Source organism: Echinops telfairi, unplaced genomic scaffold (genome assembly GCF_000313985.2).
Source record: "Echinops telfairi isolate 266 unplaced genomic scaffold, ASM31398v2 ScPeMD7_3;HRSCAF=10, whole genome shotgun sequence".
Taxonomy (NCBI): domain Eukaryota; kingdom Metazoa; phylum Chordata; class Mammalia; order Afrosoricida; family Tenrecidae; genus Echinops; species Echinops telfairi.
Window position 1 is genome coordinate 54193057 of NW_022103899.1, and position 15842 is coordinate 54208898.

The 15842-nt window shown below is 44.6% G+C and overlaps 1 protein-coding gene across 1 annotated transcript in view; it reads left to right on the forward strand.

Annotated features, from left to right (window-relative positions):
* COL4A3 (collagen type IV alpha 3 chain) overlaps nucleotides 1-12406 on the forward strand; it is a 177220-nt gene extending 164814 nt beyond the window's left edge. Inside the window, exons 42-46 of the mRNA XM_045294265.1 lie at nucleotides 1265-1477; nucleotides 2771-2948; nucleotides 3082-3196; nucleotides 8136-8308; nucleotides 9289-12406. Of these exons, the coding sequence (XP_045150200.1) occupies nucleotides 1265-1477; nucleotides 2771-2948; nucleotides 3082-3196; nucleotides 8136-8308; nucleotides 9289-9373 (764 nt within the window). The 3' untranslated portion in view covers nucleotides 9374-12406. The remainder of the gene's footprint in view (nucleotides 1-1264; nucleotides 1478-2770; nucleotides 2949-3081; nucleotides 3197-8135; nucleotides 8309-9288) is intronic.
* The last annotated feature ends 3436 nt before the right edge of the window (nucleotides 12407-15842 follow it).

Sequence of the window (15842 nt, forward strand, 5' to 3'; positions counted from 1 at the left end):
CCACCACCACCTCCACCTCCACCACTTCCACCACCTCCACCACCACCATCTTTAAGATATGTAAGTAGAAGAAACTAACCATTGTTCCAACAAAAACGTGTCTTCTCTGTTTTTCTGTATCTTTCTAATTGACCTGAAACTTTCTTGGTTTTAACACCATTGACAAGAATTCTCAATGATTTTCCGAATTGTTCTCTTAAATGTATTAAAACCATAAGTATTTTGTAACTGAGTTATAATGACTGTATCACACAATTCAATGGTTCAGTCATATCGAGAAGAGTTGAGCCATCATCATCACAATCAACTTGGGAACATTTTCCTCCCCTTGTGCACATTGATAGTGATTCCCCATGTCCCCCTCTCCTCCTTCGTGTCCCCAAGTAATCATCAATCCTCTTACTATCTTTGTGTTTCTTTCCATCCCATTTCCCTATACAGACACTATCCACAACTAGAGCAGACCCCAAGCAGGGATCCATCAACAGTGGTTATGCAAAATGAGAGAGACATAATCTGATCCCTCTACAGACCAATGTGAATTTATTCTAAACTGTTAAAATTCCCTGCTCTCCATAAGTATTATTTATGGGGCTTTGGGCAGTACAAACGGTTAAGCTCAAAGCTACTCATTACAAGGTTGTCAGCTGTAACCCAGACACAGATGCCTCAGAGGAAAAGCCTGGCAACCTGCTTCTGAAACATCACAACCGTCAGAAGCTCTGTGGAGCACAGGTCCACTCTATTCCGGAATGCATGAGATCACCGCGAGTTGGGATCTCCATGATCCCATGACGACGGAGTGGGTTTTCATTCTGTAGAGTTTCAAAGTGTAGAAATTCAACTTGGTTCCTCCCTCCCACCCCACCCCGTGCCCCATTTTGGGAGGACACATTGAATTATTCATAAGAGATGTACATCAGGCCAGATGCGGGTCTCAGTCGGAGGTGAGACACATAGGAAGAAGACCTGGGCCTGCCCCAGGAGCTCATATAAGAGAAAAACCAGAAACTTTCTAGCACTGTTGAGAAGACTGCTCACTGAGTTTCAGGGTTTTTTCAGGAATTTATTTGTCAATGCCCCTTGGGTGGTACCCAAGTTGATGGTTAAGATGATTGTTGAATCCTTTTATAAGTCAGGCAGCCAAAGGACGCCTGTCTGTGTTTGGGACTTAAGCGATGTACCTAAGCATTTAAATGAGGACTTAGTTGTTTTTAAGGATGTGCAGCTCCCCATGGCAGCATTTATCATGTGCTTTTTAAAGGGCCACCTGGATCCGACGGGCTGCCAGGCTCAAAGGGAGGACAGGGGCAGCCAGGACTGCCAGCAGCTGGGACCACACTGAAAGGCTTTATCTTCGCCCGACACAGCCAAACGACAGCCATCCCACGTTGCCCAGAAGGGACGGAGCCTCTCTATAGCGGGTTTTCTCTCCTTTTCGTACAAGGAAATGAACGAGCCCATGGACAAGACCTTGGTAATGTCCCAGCTCTAGAGTTCAGTTGTTCTGTTCCAGGTGCAGAGTGGGGTTCTCGTAGTGTGCTGTACTTTCCTCCAAAGTTAAATGGAAATAGCCCTGAGTATCCTCCAGCACTTTTAGAAGAGACATAAAACGACACTGGCTGGACATCCTCGTATTTCTCTCTCTAGCAGAGGCCAAAGCACTGGTGGTGCAGTGGTTTAAACGTCACACTTAAACCAAGGTCAACTGTTCAAACCCACCAGTCGTCTCCTTGGGAAAAACTTGAAGCTTTCTACTCCTGTACAGATTCAGTCTCGGAAACCCAATCAAGTCAACATCAGGAGGGCTTCTTTGAGTTTTGTTTTGACCTAATGCCTGATTTTCATTCTGGGGCATAAAGATACACAAGAGCCTATTTGTGCCATTCTAACTTTTCCTGTCCAACACAACTCTCATTGATAACATCACATTCATCTTCAAGGTAACATCATTTGTAAAGGCTCTCTCTGGTCCTTACCTATGAATGGGGCTTTAGAAAATTCATGGGAAAATGGAATGGAAAGCTCAATGGATTTTCCCATGAATTTTTTGAAGCACCCTCATCTGATGACCAGATGAAGAAGTAACTGGGAGATTTCCTCGTTATTGTTGTTAGTGGTTATTGGGTGGATTCTGAAACAAAGACATTGTTCCAACCCACCATCAAGTGGATGTCAGAGGACAAAGTTGAACCAACCCAAGGCTGTAAATCTTTCAGGAAGCAGACTGCCACTTCGGTCTTCCGGGGAGCACCTGGCGGGGTTTGACTCACCAACCTTTCAGTTGGCAACCAAACAATTAGTGACTGCACCACCAGGGCTCTCTAAGCTGGCCTCTCATTCTCGACTGCTTTGAAAGAAAAACAACTCACTCCCATGGAGGCATTTCCAACTCCTGGCTGCCCTATAGCGCATGACAGAACTGTCCCCGTGGATTTCCAAGACTGTAACTTTTTACTGGAGAAGCAAGTCTCACCTTTCTCCAGTGGAGCGGCTGGTGGTTTCGAACTTCTGGCCTTGCAGACCAGAGGCCAACAGGAGATGCTGCTGTGGGCAGGAGAGATGGGAGGTGGTTTGCTTTGCTGGCTCTTTGACTCCTACCATCCATGGACTGTTTCCAGACCACATCTTGCAAAGAACGGCTTTGTGCCATCCTTGCCCTGCATTGGCCATTGGTCATGCTGAAAGCAGCCCCCCTCTGGTGGTGAAAACCCAGAATCCTTTCCTGAACTGAAACACCCCCCATCCCCTTCTTCTGATGCTTTGTCAGGAACCCTTGGCAGCTGCCTGCAGCGCTTCACCACAATGCCTTTCCTGTTCTGTGACATCCACAAGGTGTGCAATTTTGCATCACGAAATGATTACTCATACTGGCTGTCAACACCTGCCCCGATGCCAATGGACATGGCCCCGCTGACTGGCAGGGCCCTGGAGCCTTACATTAGCAGGTAAACATGCAGCGTCTGGTTGTTTGCCCGGTTCGGGCGAGTCTCTTGCCTGGCGTGAGCCAGCGAGGGAGTATAAGCTGGTGTAATGAGTGGAGAGGCCACCATACTGCTGTGGGTTTGTTTCCTGTTACAGATGCACTGTGTGCGAAGGGCCTGCAATCGCCATCGCTGTGCACAGCCAAACCGCCGCCATGCCCCCCTGCCCTGCAGGCTGGGTTTCTCTCTGGAAAGGCTTTTCTTTCATAATGGTAAGGAACTAACGAATCACAGATGACCTCTTGGGACTTATCCTCCCAGCTCAGTGCTAGGGAGTAAATTCTAACACTTAGCTCTCACCCACTGCCATCAAGTGGACTCCAACTCACAGCTACCCTATAGGACACGGTAGAACTGCCCCTGTGAGTTTCTGAAGCGATAACTCTTTACAGGAGTAGAAAGTCTAGTTCTATTTTATTCCCTCGGAGCAGCTGGTGGGTTCAAACTGCTTGTAATTGTGGGGAATAAACTGTAGTCCCCAAGACTGGTGCCACCTGAACCCTGGAATAGTAATGAGTTACTCACTGTGCTGTTAACCACAAGGTCAGCAGTTCAGAACTACCAGCTGCTCCGTGGGACAAAGACAAGGCTGTCTTCTCCCATAAAGACTGCAGGTCTCAGAAACCCATAGAGGCAATTCTACTTTGCCCTGTAGGGTCGCTTTGAGTCGAAATCGAGTCAATGGCAGTTTCAATTTCGAGGCTGTGAAGAACTACAACTAGACTTTTTTCCTACTTTTACTTCCAATAAGTTGATATTGTTTTGTTTTTTAAATTATGAACCTTTTTTTTTTTTAAAGAAGACCCAATGTGAGATTCCCCCCTCACAGTCATCAAGTTGATTGCGACTCATAGTGACCCTATAGGACGGGGTAGACTTGACCCTTCAGGTTTTGGAGTCTTTAATGGTAGCAGCAAGCTTCATCTTTCTTCTGCCCGCTGGTGGGTTCAAACTCTGAATGTTGCAGTTTGCAGCACAATGCGTAACCCACAACACCAGCAGGGCCCCAAGGTGACTTGTTGCTGTTGTTCGGTGCTGTCACGCTAACTCCAACTCAAAGAAACCCCCTGGAAACCCCCAAATGCCACCTGGTCCTACACCTTGGTGACTAGTAGTTACCATTTACTGGTAGACGAATACCGATGTTTTAGAAAGCCCTTGCTTGGTATATACATTCTCTGCACTCCTTAGGACACCCCTGGAGGTAATTACCATCATCTACATGTTCATCACCACCGCTGGTCTAGCCGTTTGTCACACTGTGGTGGCTTGTATGTTGTTGCGATGCTGGATGCTATGTCACCAGTATTTCCCATATGTCACCTAACAAAAACAACATGTTCCAAAGAACAAAACAAGTTCAGTTCTTTTCCCCAGGTGCCACCCTGGTAAAATGACCAAGCTAGGATTTCAACCCGGATCTTTATGCTCCTAAGACATTGTGCCTTAGGCTATGCCTCCCTGGTGTTCATAAGGAGCCCTGGTGGTGCTGTGGGATAGGAGTAGGGCAGCTAACCCAGGTAGCCAGTTCAAACCCAGTTCCCAATCCAAAGGGAAAAGATGAGTCTGTTTGCTCCCATAAAGGTTTACCACCTCAGCTGGCATTCCATGATGCTCACCTTCCCGACACAATCTCTGAAGACACAATGGGTACATAAGCAAATGTGGTGAAGAAAGCTGATGGAACCTGGCTATATCAAAAGATATAGTGTCTGGGGTCTTAAAGGCTTGAAGGTAAACAAGCAGCCATCTAGCTCAGAAGCAACAAAGCCCACATGGAAGAAGCACACCAGCCTGTGTGATCACAAGGTGTCGATGATATCAGGTATCGGGCATCAAAGAAAAAAAAATCATATCATTGTGAATGAGGGGGAGTATGGAGTGGGTACCCAAAGCCCATCTGTAGGCAACTGGACATACATCCCCTTACAGAAGGGTCTCAGGTAGGAGATGAGCCAGTCAGGGTGCAGTGTAGCAACAATGAAACATACAACTTCCCTCCAGTTCTTTAATATTTCCTCCGCTGCCGCCCCACCCCCCCAATCATGATCCCAATTCTACCTTACAAATCTGGCTAGATCAGAGGATGTACACTGGTACAGATAGAAACTCGAAACAGAGGGCATCCAGGACAAATGAACCCCTCAGGACCAGTGGTGAGAGTAGCAATACCAGGAGGGTGGAGAGAAGCTGAGGTAGAAAGGGGGAACGGATTACAAGGATCTACCTATAACTCTCTCCGTGGAGGACAGACAACAGAAAAGTGGGTGAAAGGAGACATCAGACAGTGTAAGATATGACAAAATAATAATAATTTATAAATTATCAAGGGTTCATGAAGGAGGGGGTTGGAGAGGGAGGGTCAAAAATGAGGAGCTGATACCAAGGGCTCAAGGAGAAAGCAAATGTTTTGTGAATGATGAGGGCAACAAATGTACAAATGTGCTTGACACAATGGATCTATGCATGGATTGTGATAAGAGTCGTACGAGCCCCCAATAAATTGATTTTTTTTAAAAAGGTTTACTCCCTCAGAAACCCTGTGGAGCAGTTTGACTCTGGCCTATAGCGCCATAATGAGTCAGTGAGTGTGATGTTCATGTGAAAGTGAGAGCTGAGAGGAGGAGCCTCCTGAAGTCAGATCTCCCGATACACTAACCATCAGGTATTCTGGGAGCTGCCCATGCAGTACTTTGCATTAGGGAGAGCATTGTGGGCAGTCTCTGGGTGGTCCAAACAGTTAATGCTCGTGTTTGCTAACTGAATAGTTAGTGGTTCCCTTTCCCCTTAGAGTGCCTCAGAAGAAATGCCTGGTGAGCAACTTCTTAAAGATCAGCCGTTGTTCACCTTGAGGAGCACAGGTCTACCCTGACACTCATGGGTCTCCAAGAGTCATCATCCACCTCAAAGCAACTCATCTTTTTTTTTTCTTAATAATTTTATTGGCATGTACTTCACATAGTGTTCAATCATCACCACAATCAATTTCAGAACATTTTCTTCATTCTTATCCCCATTGTTGTTAGCTCCCTATTTGCCCCCATCTTCCCCTGCCATGCCTCTAGGTAATTATTAATCCAGTTACTTACTGATTTATGGTATATATTTGAGTATAAGCCGACCCAAATATCAGCCAAGGCACCTAATTTTACCACAGAAACTGCATTAAAAATGTGCTGAAAAACTCGGCTTATACACAAGTATATATGGTACCTAACCTGGATTCCCTTTATTGAACATCATACAAAACACAAGGAGGAATCAAATGAGCAAACAAAAAACCAACAACAATGACTAAACAAGACTTAGAGAAAATTCAGTCAAAAAGAAAGCAGAAAATATGAAAGACCAAAACAACTTTGAAATAGGTCAAAAAGAAGATCAAGTGATAAAGCATACATCTTTACTTAACTATACCTGCCACAGTGAATGTTATAATGCCCTCTGTATGATAACAGGGCTATTCACATCCCCAAACTATGTTCAGAGGGGACTCATGGAGGCTTAATCCATGTAGGGTCCTTGCAAATGGATTTTGGTCTTCTGCAGTCATTCTGAAAACCAGGTAATCACGGTTTAAGTTCTGATGTCATTCCCTCCTTCTGATTTGGATTTTAATATTTACAATCCTTGGATCACACAGGCTGGTGTGCTTCTTCCACGTGGACTTAGTTGATGCCTCACTCACATGGCTGTTTGTTTTAATTCAAGCCTTTAGACCCCAGATGATATTATTTCTGGTAGCCCGGCACCATCTGGTTTCTTCACCACACTTTGCTAAAGCACCCATTTCTTCAGGGATCTCTTCATGAGGGCAAGCATTGAGGACAGCCCTGCCATAAGAACTAATTGTTCTTAGATCAGGGTCAGAATTAAGTGTGAGCCCCAAATCCATTCATCTATCTATGGCTTATCATTGTCTCTGGTTCACAGTGAAGACATCGTTATCGTGTTATGATAAAGACATTATCAATCATCCCCTTAGGGCATAAGGTATCAATGGATAGTGTCACTAATTTAGCCAATGATGTAGAATTGAAAACATTGTTTTGAAAAGGAAGTTATACAAGTGCAGGCAGGCTTCAGAAAAAGCTATTGATCTTACAGCACTTCATATGATCCATTGGCCCCCCTTCTGAATCACAGCCACCCATTCCATTGACCATTCGTTCAACAAGTCATTTATTGGACTCGTGCCATGGGTACAATTATTGTAGACACTGGGGACACCAGCATGAGCCAAAGTGCCTGCTCCCATGGGGAAGGGAAACAGAATCAAGAAGGCAGAAGAACAGCCATCCCTGGGTCTGGGGCGACGGTCAGTGTGAGGAAGGTAGTGAGGCTGAATGAGGTGGGAGAACGGTGCAGGGAGGGGTCCGGGCTGTGGTCCGCATTCTGAGTTGGCATTTCAGCAGACAGCTGAACTGCAAACATGAGCCAGCCAGACCTTGGGGAAAGGAACATCCCAGGCCAAGAGAACAGCTTTTTCTTTTTTCTAAGGATGATACTTCCTCTCAAGGAGCCCTGGTGGCCCAATGGGTAAGAGCTTGCTTGCTAACAGGAGCGTCAACATGTGAAATCCACACAAGTGGCCCCACAGGAGAAAAATCCTGGCGATCTGCTCCCCTAAACGATTACAGCCTTGGATACTACCCTAGAGGGCAGTTCTAGTCTGTCTAATCAGACCGTTATGAGTCAGAATGGGCTCAACAGGACACACCACCACCACCACCAGACACATCATCCTGGAAAATGCCTAGAATCTTAGCAAACCCACTGCCAGCGAGTTGACTCTGAGTCATGGTAATCCCATGTGTTATAGAGCAGACCTGCCCCATCGGGTTTTCTTGGCTGTAATCTTTACTTAAGCTGAACACCAGGCCTTTCTCCTGCAGCACCACAAGGTGGGCTGGAACGGCCCACATTTAGATTAGGAACAATGTGCAAACTCTGTGTGCCTCCTATGGACTACCACCTTAGCAAGTCTGAGTCATGAAAGTACAAGAAATGATTTCATGATGAACAGGGATTTGCCATATACATGAAGCTTAATTTAGGCTTCGGGGGTTGATTTTGTTTCCTATGTTACAAAAAAAAAAGAGCACTGAAACTTTGAAAAAAAATTTAACTCATTTATCTCTGTTGTGATAGTTCACCAGTGCAGGTTCAGAGGGAGCTGGACAAGCACTGGCCTCCCCCGGCTCCTGCCTGGAAGAATTCCGTGCCAGCCCTTTCCTAGAATGTCATGGAAGAGGAACGTGCAACTACTATTCAAATTCTTACAGCTTCTGGTTGGCTTCCTTAAACCCCAAAAGAATGTTCAGGTAATGTCTCAAAGTCGAGCTTAACCTAGCAACTCCACCGCGGAACAAGTCAAACACAGTTAGTTTTGCTTTGCCTGCTTGCTGAAGTGCTCCCTCTGAAGTCCCGTGAGATCTGTTTAACTTGGCACTCCCAGCTCACAAGCATTCTCATGTTAACAAGTAGCCCTGGCATTTTATCACTGCACATATAAAAGCACATGTGATCTTCTGGTCATCACTACACACTTAATGGCATAGTGGGCTACACATGGAGCTGCTAACCCCCAGGTCAGAAGTTCAAAACCACCAGCGGACACTCCGGGGGACAATGAGGCTTCTATTCCCGTGGAGATTTGCAGCCTCAAACACCCACAGAAGCAGTTCTACTCTGTCCTGTAAGGTTCCTGTGAGTCAAAAATCAACTCCTTGGCCATGAATTTGTTTTTCGGTGAGTTTCACGTGCCTTTTCCGCCATACAAATGAACTCAGTCGTAAGTCGTAGATCAAAAACCACTGGACTGGCATCATTCTTATCACAGAAAGATGATCATAAAGTCTGCTTCAGGGCTGCCGGTCCATTAAGTTTGGCAAAGTGATAAAGCACCGGCATACATTTTCAGAAATATGTTTCTGGAACATATTTCTTTCCTGTAATAAATTTTAGATTTGCTGGGAGCCCTGGTAGCATAATGGCTTACATGCTGGGCAGCTAACCAAGAGGTGAGCAGTTTGAAACCACTAGCTGTTCCAAGCGAGAAAGATGAGGCTTTCAACTCTCGTAAAGAGTGAGCAATCTGGGAAACCCACCAGGGCAGTTCTACCCTGTCCCCTAGGATCACTGGAGTCGGCATCAACTGCATCCCAGTGAGTTTTGAGTGAGACCATATTCATGAGCAAAAGTCGAACACAGCAAGTCTTCTTTTTTATCCGACAACTCATGAGGTTGTGTGTGTGTGTGTGTGTGTGTGTGTGTGTGTGTGTGTGTGTGTGTTTTACTCCAGAAAACCAAGTCCGTTGACGGTCAAAGCTGGGGAGTTAGAAAAGATAATCAGCCGGTGCCAGGTGTGCATGAAGAGGAGGCGGTGAGGACATCGAGGAGACAGAGCTGTTGGTTTTCATCCTAAATAAGCGAGCAGTGGCACCGAGCAGGCATGCATTTGGGAACGCCCGAACCAGACCATAGGGCGCTGTGATGGTTTCATACAAATTTTCCATCGCTTCTCCACACAGCAAAACACCGACGTGAGAGTGGTGATCCTGATCTTGAAAACGTAGTCCCCTGTGGGGAGGCAGCATTGCTTTCATGGAACAAACCCCCAGGAACTGGATCCCTGGTATGTCGCCAATGCGCGACTTAAGTGGTGCTGATCGAACACTGGAGTGCTACAGGTCAAGAGCGACCTGGTCTAAGAGCCTCACCGCTGGTCCTCTTCCCTCCCAGTCTTAGGACTCAGGCAGGGTACATCCATTTCAGATCACCCCCTGCCTGTCGGAAGTGTTGGACTCTCAGAAGAAAGGATGGGAGGCTCGAAGAAACGGGGCTGGGAAGAAGGCAGGAACAGAAGGGGCCTGCCTGGCACTGAAGCGACGCAGAGTTGCAGAGAGGACAGAGCAGACCTCCCCTGGGGTTTCTGAGTTCCTCTCAGACATACTCAAGAAGAGAACCAATGCTTTCCCGGAGAGAACCCTCGGACCCTGGGAAGCCCTCTACGGTTTTGTTGTTGTGTCTTGAGTTCCTTTCGCTGCCTTGAACGTAGATAAAATCTGTACACTTGTTGAATTCCTGCGTGGCCCAAACTCTGACAGGTGTCTGCCTTCCACTTCTCTTTCACCCACCCCCCCTCACAGAAGACAAGGGGCACCAGAAGTGGACTGTGTTCCCTCCCTCTCTGTCCAGGTGGGTGCCCACCTGCCATCGCTGACTAGCTCAGCAATCCGGGAACAAACTGGAGGTGTCTGTTGGTTCAAATGCTCTCTTTGCTCTCAGTCGTCCATTGTAAGCACATGAACTTCCTTCTTGCGTCTCAAATTTCCCTTGGTGAACATAGTTCCCCTTGGCAAGCTTACAGACCACCACGAAACAGTCCACTGTGTGAAAACCTTTATGTGAACAATGATATAGTCGGCCATTGTGTCTGTGAGCTTGCTGTTTGGGGCATATTACATTCCCAAAGTTCGTTTCTGTTCATGCATGGAATTGAAACTGACATTTTATTCGATACCAATCCTTGTCCTGGGTGCTACGCTAAATGATCAGGATGGGAAGGAGAAAAAGGGAGACCCTCGTTTCTGTCTTATCTCCCAGCTCAATTAGTAACTTACTTGTCTCTTTAAAATCTCACGTGTTTGATTTATTCCTCCTCCCAGGCTGTTTCTTTTCTTCCTTTGTCAATGTTTCTTCCTCCCTGGTCATGATTCATAAAGCTGACTTGAGGTTTAAAAACTAAGCTCTGTGCTTATGGACAGCCCAGGACTTCTGGCTTCTCTGAGGCATGGTGGGAACCAAGGTGTGGACAATGTTGAGAAGACAGAGATCCACAGAACATTAAAAAGCGTGTGTACTCGGTGCTGGCATCATTGGAAGCATCCCGGGAGCCGGGTGGCATGAGGCAAAACTCTGAAGCTGTGCGGGCCTGCCCATGGATGTGTGGTGCTGATGTTCAAAGTCAGGCCCCAGCTTCCCTCTCAATGACAAGTGAAGATACGCATGACCCTGAGGACAGCTCAGAGGGCCCCCATGGTTAACATTCATCACTGCTCTTGTAATTGCTGTCAAGCCATTTTTACATCTAAACTCAGGTGCTTGTTCCATTTTGCTGATTTACCTAGATTCACCTCATATCAATGTGCTGAGGTTCAAAAAATGCCCTATTGTCCCAATTGCCCTATCATGACATATGGGGCTCATTGAAATTCACAAAACCTCTGTAGGCCAGGAGTGCTCAAAGCGGGGCCCTGGGACCAGCACCTTCTTGGAACTTGTTACAATTGTAAATTCCCAAGGCAACCCCAGACAGACTGAAGCAGGACCTCTGGAGTGGGGCTCAGTAATCTGGTTGTCAGAATCCCTCCCTCCAAGTGTATTCTAACATTTGAGACCCACTGTTCCAGGAAAATCCCCAAAATTACTCGAGACAGTTACCAGGGACTGTGGACTACCATCTCTCCCTCCTTGCTTCTCTTTGAAGCCTGTGGTCCCAGACGACCTTCCAAAGTATAAGGGGAAACCCATGACTGGTGCTTGTGCGAAATAACGGGCCTGTGCTTGTGCCCAGGACTCCACTTTTTCCGTGCCCTTTATCAGTGTTGAACTTCTGAAAAAGACACATGGTGCGAAAGCCTTCAGGTCCAAAGAAGCCATGTTCACTGCTGTTCAGCCATCGTTCTAAGACAACCAAGCATTAACATAGACTTGTATGCATCCTTTTCCAGTGAGTAGCTCACAAAGTTAAATAACTGATTTCCTTTCAGTGTAGGGTATCAGTTTGGGAATTTCAGGGTCTCAGAGGTCTTTCTTTTCTTGCAAGATACAATTAAAGTCATTTATTTATTAAAGTATTATAGCACACTCACTCCTCATTCATTGTCAAGGTTAGCTTCCAAAGCCCAAGTCATTATGCAAAAATATCAGTATGCAAAAATTGAGGGTGAGCACCTCAGCATGGAAGATGATTACATCATCGGATAACTTGCAAACCACTGAGAATCACGACCCAGCCGAGTTGACACATCACCTCGCAGGCAGCCTTGCTATGGCCTCCCATGACGGCAATCAGAACCGACCGATGTACTTCATTCATGAGTCAAACAGTCAGATAAGGGTTTTTCACTATTGTCAAAAATGTAAAATGTTGGATAATGGGAAAGTTGAGAAATGAGGAGCAGGTGAAATACCTAAGTTTGAATTTTATTGCTAATTTTTCTATGCTCAAATGTAACTATAGCCATCAAATTTGATACTCACTCTTGTACCAGATGAAATGCATCTAAAATATATTGGAGGTTTTATATTATTATTATTTCCTGATGAATTTCAATATTATGATGTGCACATATTTCTGTAATAGCTAAAATATTATTTTTATGTATTATCTCAGAATAAAATTAAAGGAAACCGTACATCTAGTGTTATTTTATCTTCAACATGGAATTGTTCTGTATTGGATTATTTTTACTGTGAGCATACAATAAGAACTACAGACTATGAAAGACACAAAGATATGTAGAAATCACCATTACATAACCCACATACCTCCATCAAAGACACTGGTTACATTTAGATATATAGACGCTTTCTGACTTTATATTTTTAAATAAAAATGGGGTTAAAACATGTTGTTTGACAGGCAGATTTTTTTAAATATAACAACACATTGTAGACTGGTTTACATACCAATGGATAGGAAATAATAGCGCAGGACGTCATTTTAGTTGGATCCATAATGGGTGTCTATGGGAGCAACAGTCAAGAAATCAACTGACACATTGCGTTAGGCTAATCTTCTGTTAAACAGCAAAGGTGTCACTTTTTTATTTCAGCCCACAAGGTTGGTTGTGTCATCTGCATGTCACAGGCCGGTAATGAGTCTTCCTCTAATCCTCTCATCCTGCTGCTGTATTCTTTTTACGATCCAATTGCTTGTTGAGTTGGTTCCAACCCATAGCGACCCTATGTACAACAGAAAGAAACACCAGCCAGTTCTGCACCATCCCCACAACTGTTCTTATGTTTGAGCCCATTGTTGCAGTTAGCAGCAGTGATAAACTCATTAAGAGGGATGAGTGCATTTTTGACTCCAATGTTTTCAAATTAGAATTTGGGGGCCCTAAAATATTTAGTTCGGCAACCATTTCCTTGGTCTTTGTGGAATTACCAGGGCATCAAATAGTACTAGAAAAATGAAATTTAAAAATAATGGAATTTTTCCATGAACTTTTGGAAGCTCCTTCATATTATCCAGAATCACTGTTAATAGGAGGGGGCTCCACAAAGTTAGTGGGAAAATGGAATTAAAAGATCATGGAATTTTCTCCACAAACTTTTGGAGGCCCCCTTGTACCTTGCTCTTTCATTATTTCCTTGTTGTCATCAACACAACCTTCCTTACATCTGGGATATCTTATTTTCTCAACTGAAAGTGTTCTTCCTAATTCTCTACATTTGGAATTTTATTAATTCATTACCTTGAATGAGAAATATTTCTATTTTAAATAGGAAAATCTATCAAAATATATCATCTCTAATTTCTATAATCTTTATATTTTTCTTATGATTTGTAAAAACTCCTGGGTTAGGCAGAGTTACCTAGAGAAACAAAACCAGGACACTTACGATTATATATATAGTTAGTCTGGGTAGACTAGAGAAACAAATCCACAGAAACTCATATGTATATAAGACAGAGTTTTATATAAAGGGTACGTGTATATTAAGAAAGCATCCCAACCCAGTGCTGTCCAAGACCATAAGTCCTACATTAGCCCATATGTCTGACCCCATTCTACAAAGTCCTCCTCAAACTCACAAAACACACGCAATGATGCTGACTGCAGGAGGAAAACTGAATCAATGAATATGTAAGCATTTGAGTGCTGGCAGGGGTCTCCACACAGCTGCTCCAGCACCCAGAGCTGCATCAGGGTAGGTTCATGTGGCTTCTAAGGGCTGTCTTGTAGGAAGTGAGCCTTGCCAGCTGAAGCAGGGAACTGGCTAAAGCAGCTACACCCTGGTCGACCATCAGAAAGCAAGAGACCTGAGAACTAGAAAGGCAAGGCTCATGGAACCATTTATCTCTCCATCCTTCAACTAACCCCACATGTGTTTATTGGTCAGGTTAGCACAGTAAAAACCTTAAGAAGCTCACATACATATTCACATATAGATAGATAGATAAAAGTGTGTTACCTGGGTTGACTAGAGAAACAAATTCAAAGACCCTCCTATGTACATAAGAGAGAACTTTATATCAAAGAGCAATTGTACATTAAGAAAACATCCCAGCCCAGTCCAGATCAAGTCCATAAGTCCAATATTACCCCATATGTCAATACTAGTCCATAAATTCCTCTTTAGACTCACACAACCATGCAACGAAACTAGATGCAGAAAGATCACAAGCCAGTGGGTGGAAAGTCTTGTGGATCCAGTGGTAGTAGAATCATATCAGCCTGGCAGGGAGTTCCATATGGCTCCTCCAGCTCCAGGGCTCTAGCTTAGTTCCACTTGTCTGTCAGCAGGAAGAAGAAGCAGAGAGAGTATCTTGTCTCCAGTGAGCTATTTATCTCTTTTGTGCCTCGAAATGAGGTCATAATGCTGCAACCTGATTGACAGGCTAGACTCCACCCCTTCGCAAGTTGACAGATTATGTAACTGTCACAAAAAGGATGGGTTTATTAGTGAAAAGGAATATGACAGCAAATTAGTCCACACAGCAGTACAGAGAGCTCAGTCCAACTCACTTTCATGGGACAGAATCATGGGACTAAAGGTCCTTCCAACTCACACCAGCCACTAGCCCAAGACTAAGGAAGCAGGCAATATAGGAAGGTGAGATGTTGAGGCACAGCAGAGGTCTGTAATGCAGCATAGCAAAGCAGGTTGCAGTGTAGCATAGCTTCATGATGTAGTGATGCACAGTGGCTCACTGGAGGTTCAGTGTCTGGAGTTTAGAGTCTGGAGGCAGCAGACAAGGTGAGGTGGGTGATGCTGCAGCGTGGAACAACGATGTGGTCCACCGCAGTCCACAGGTTGGCTTGGCCCACAGGTAGCACAGCACATGTGTAGAGGCAGGGCAGCTAACTCTGGCAGTGTGCCGGTCCAGTCACCAGGGAGGAAGAGAAAGGGCCGGCCTTGAAGAGTCATCAAGCTGTGACCTGATTGACAGGCTAAACTCCACCCACATCTTATGGCTGCCACGTTGGCACAGAAAACCCATCACAACTCCTCAGTGTAAAAAGTGAGCAAAAGGCAAGGCCTTGCTCATCAGAGAAGAAAAATAAATCCTAAAATCAAATACTGAAAGTAACTTAAAATGCTAATTGTATAATAAGCAACCTCACTGAAAATGAGTGAGCTATAAATTAAAGCAGTAAGGTAAGTAAAGACATAGAAGAATGATAATGCCCCATGTTAATAAAACCCAAAGAAACCCAGAACCATTTAGCCAATTCTGTCCCATAATGAGCCCTATAGGACAGAATAAAATTAGCTCATATAGTTTCAGAGACGATAAATCTTTATGGGAGCAGGCAGCCTCTTCTTTTTGCTGTTCAGTCATTGATAGTTTTCAACTGCTAACTTTGGAATTAGCAGCCCAATGCTTAACACACAGCACCACCAGAGATCCTTCATATAAAAGATATTTTCATTAAATTACTGATATGGCTGAAAATCTTTACCACCTTTCTGGGATACATGTACATATATACCACAGATGTGCAAATATTTCTGTAAGGATAGCTAAAATGTTATTTTTATGTATTGTTTCAGGATAAAATTGAAAAACCTTGTGTCAGATTTTTTTTCAAAATGGAATTTTTATATATTGGATTTTTT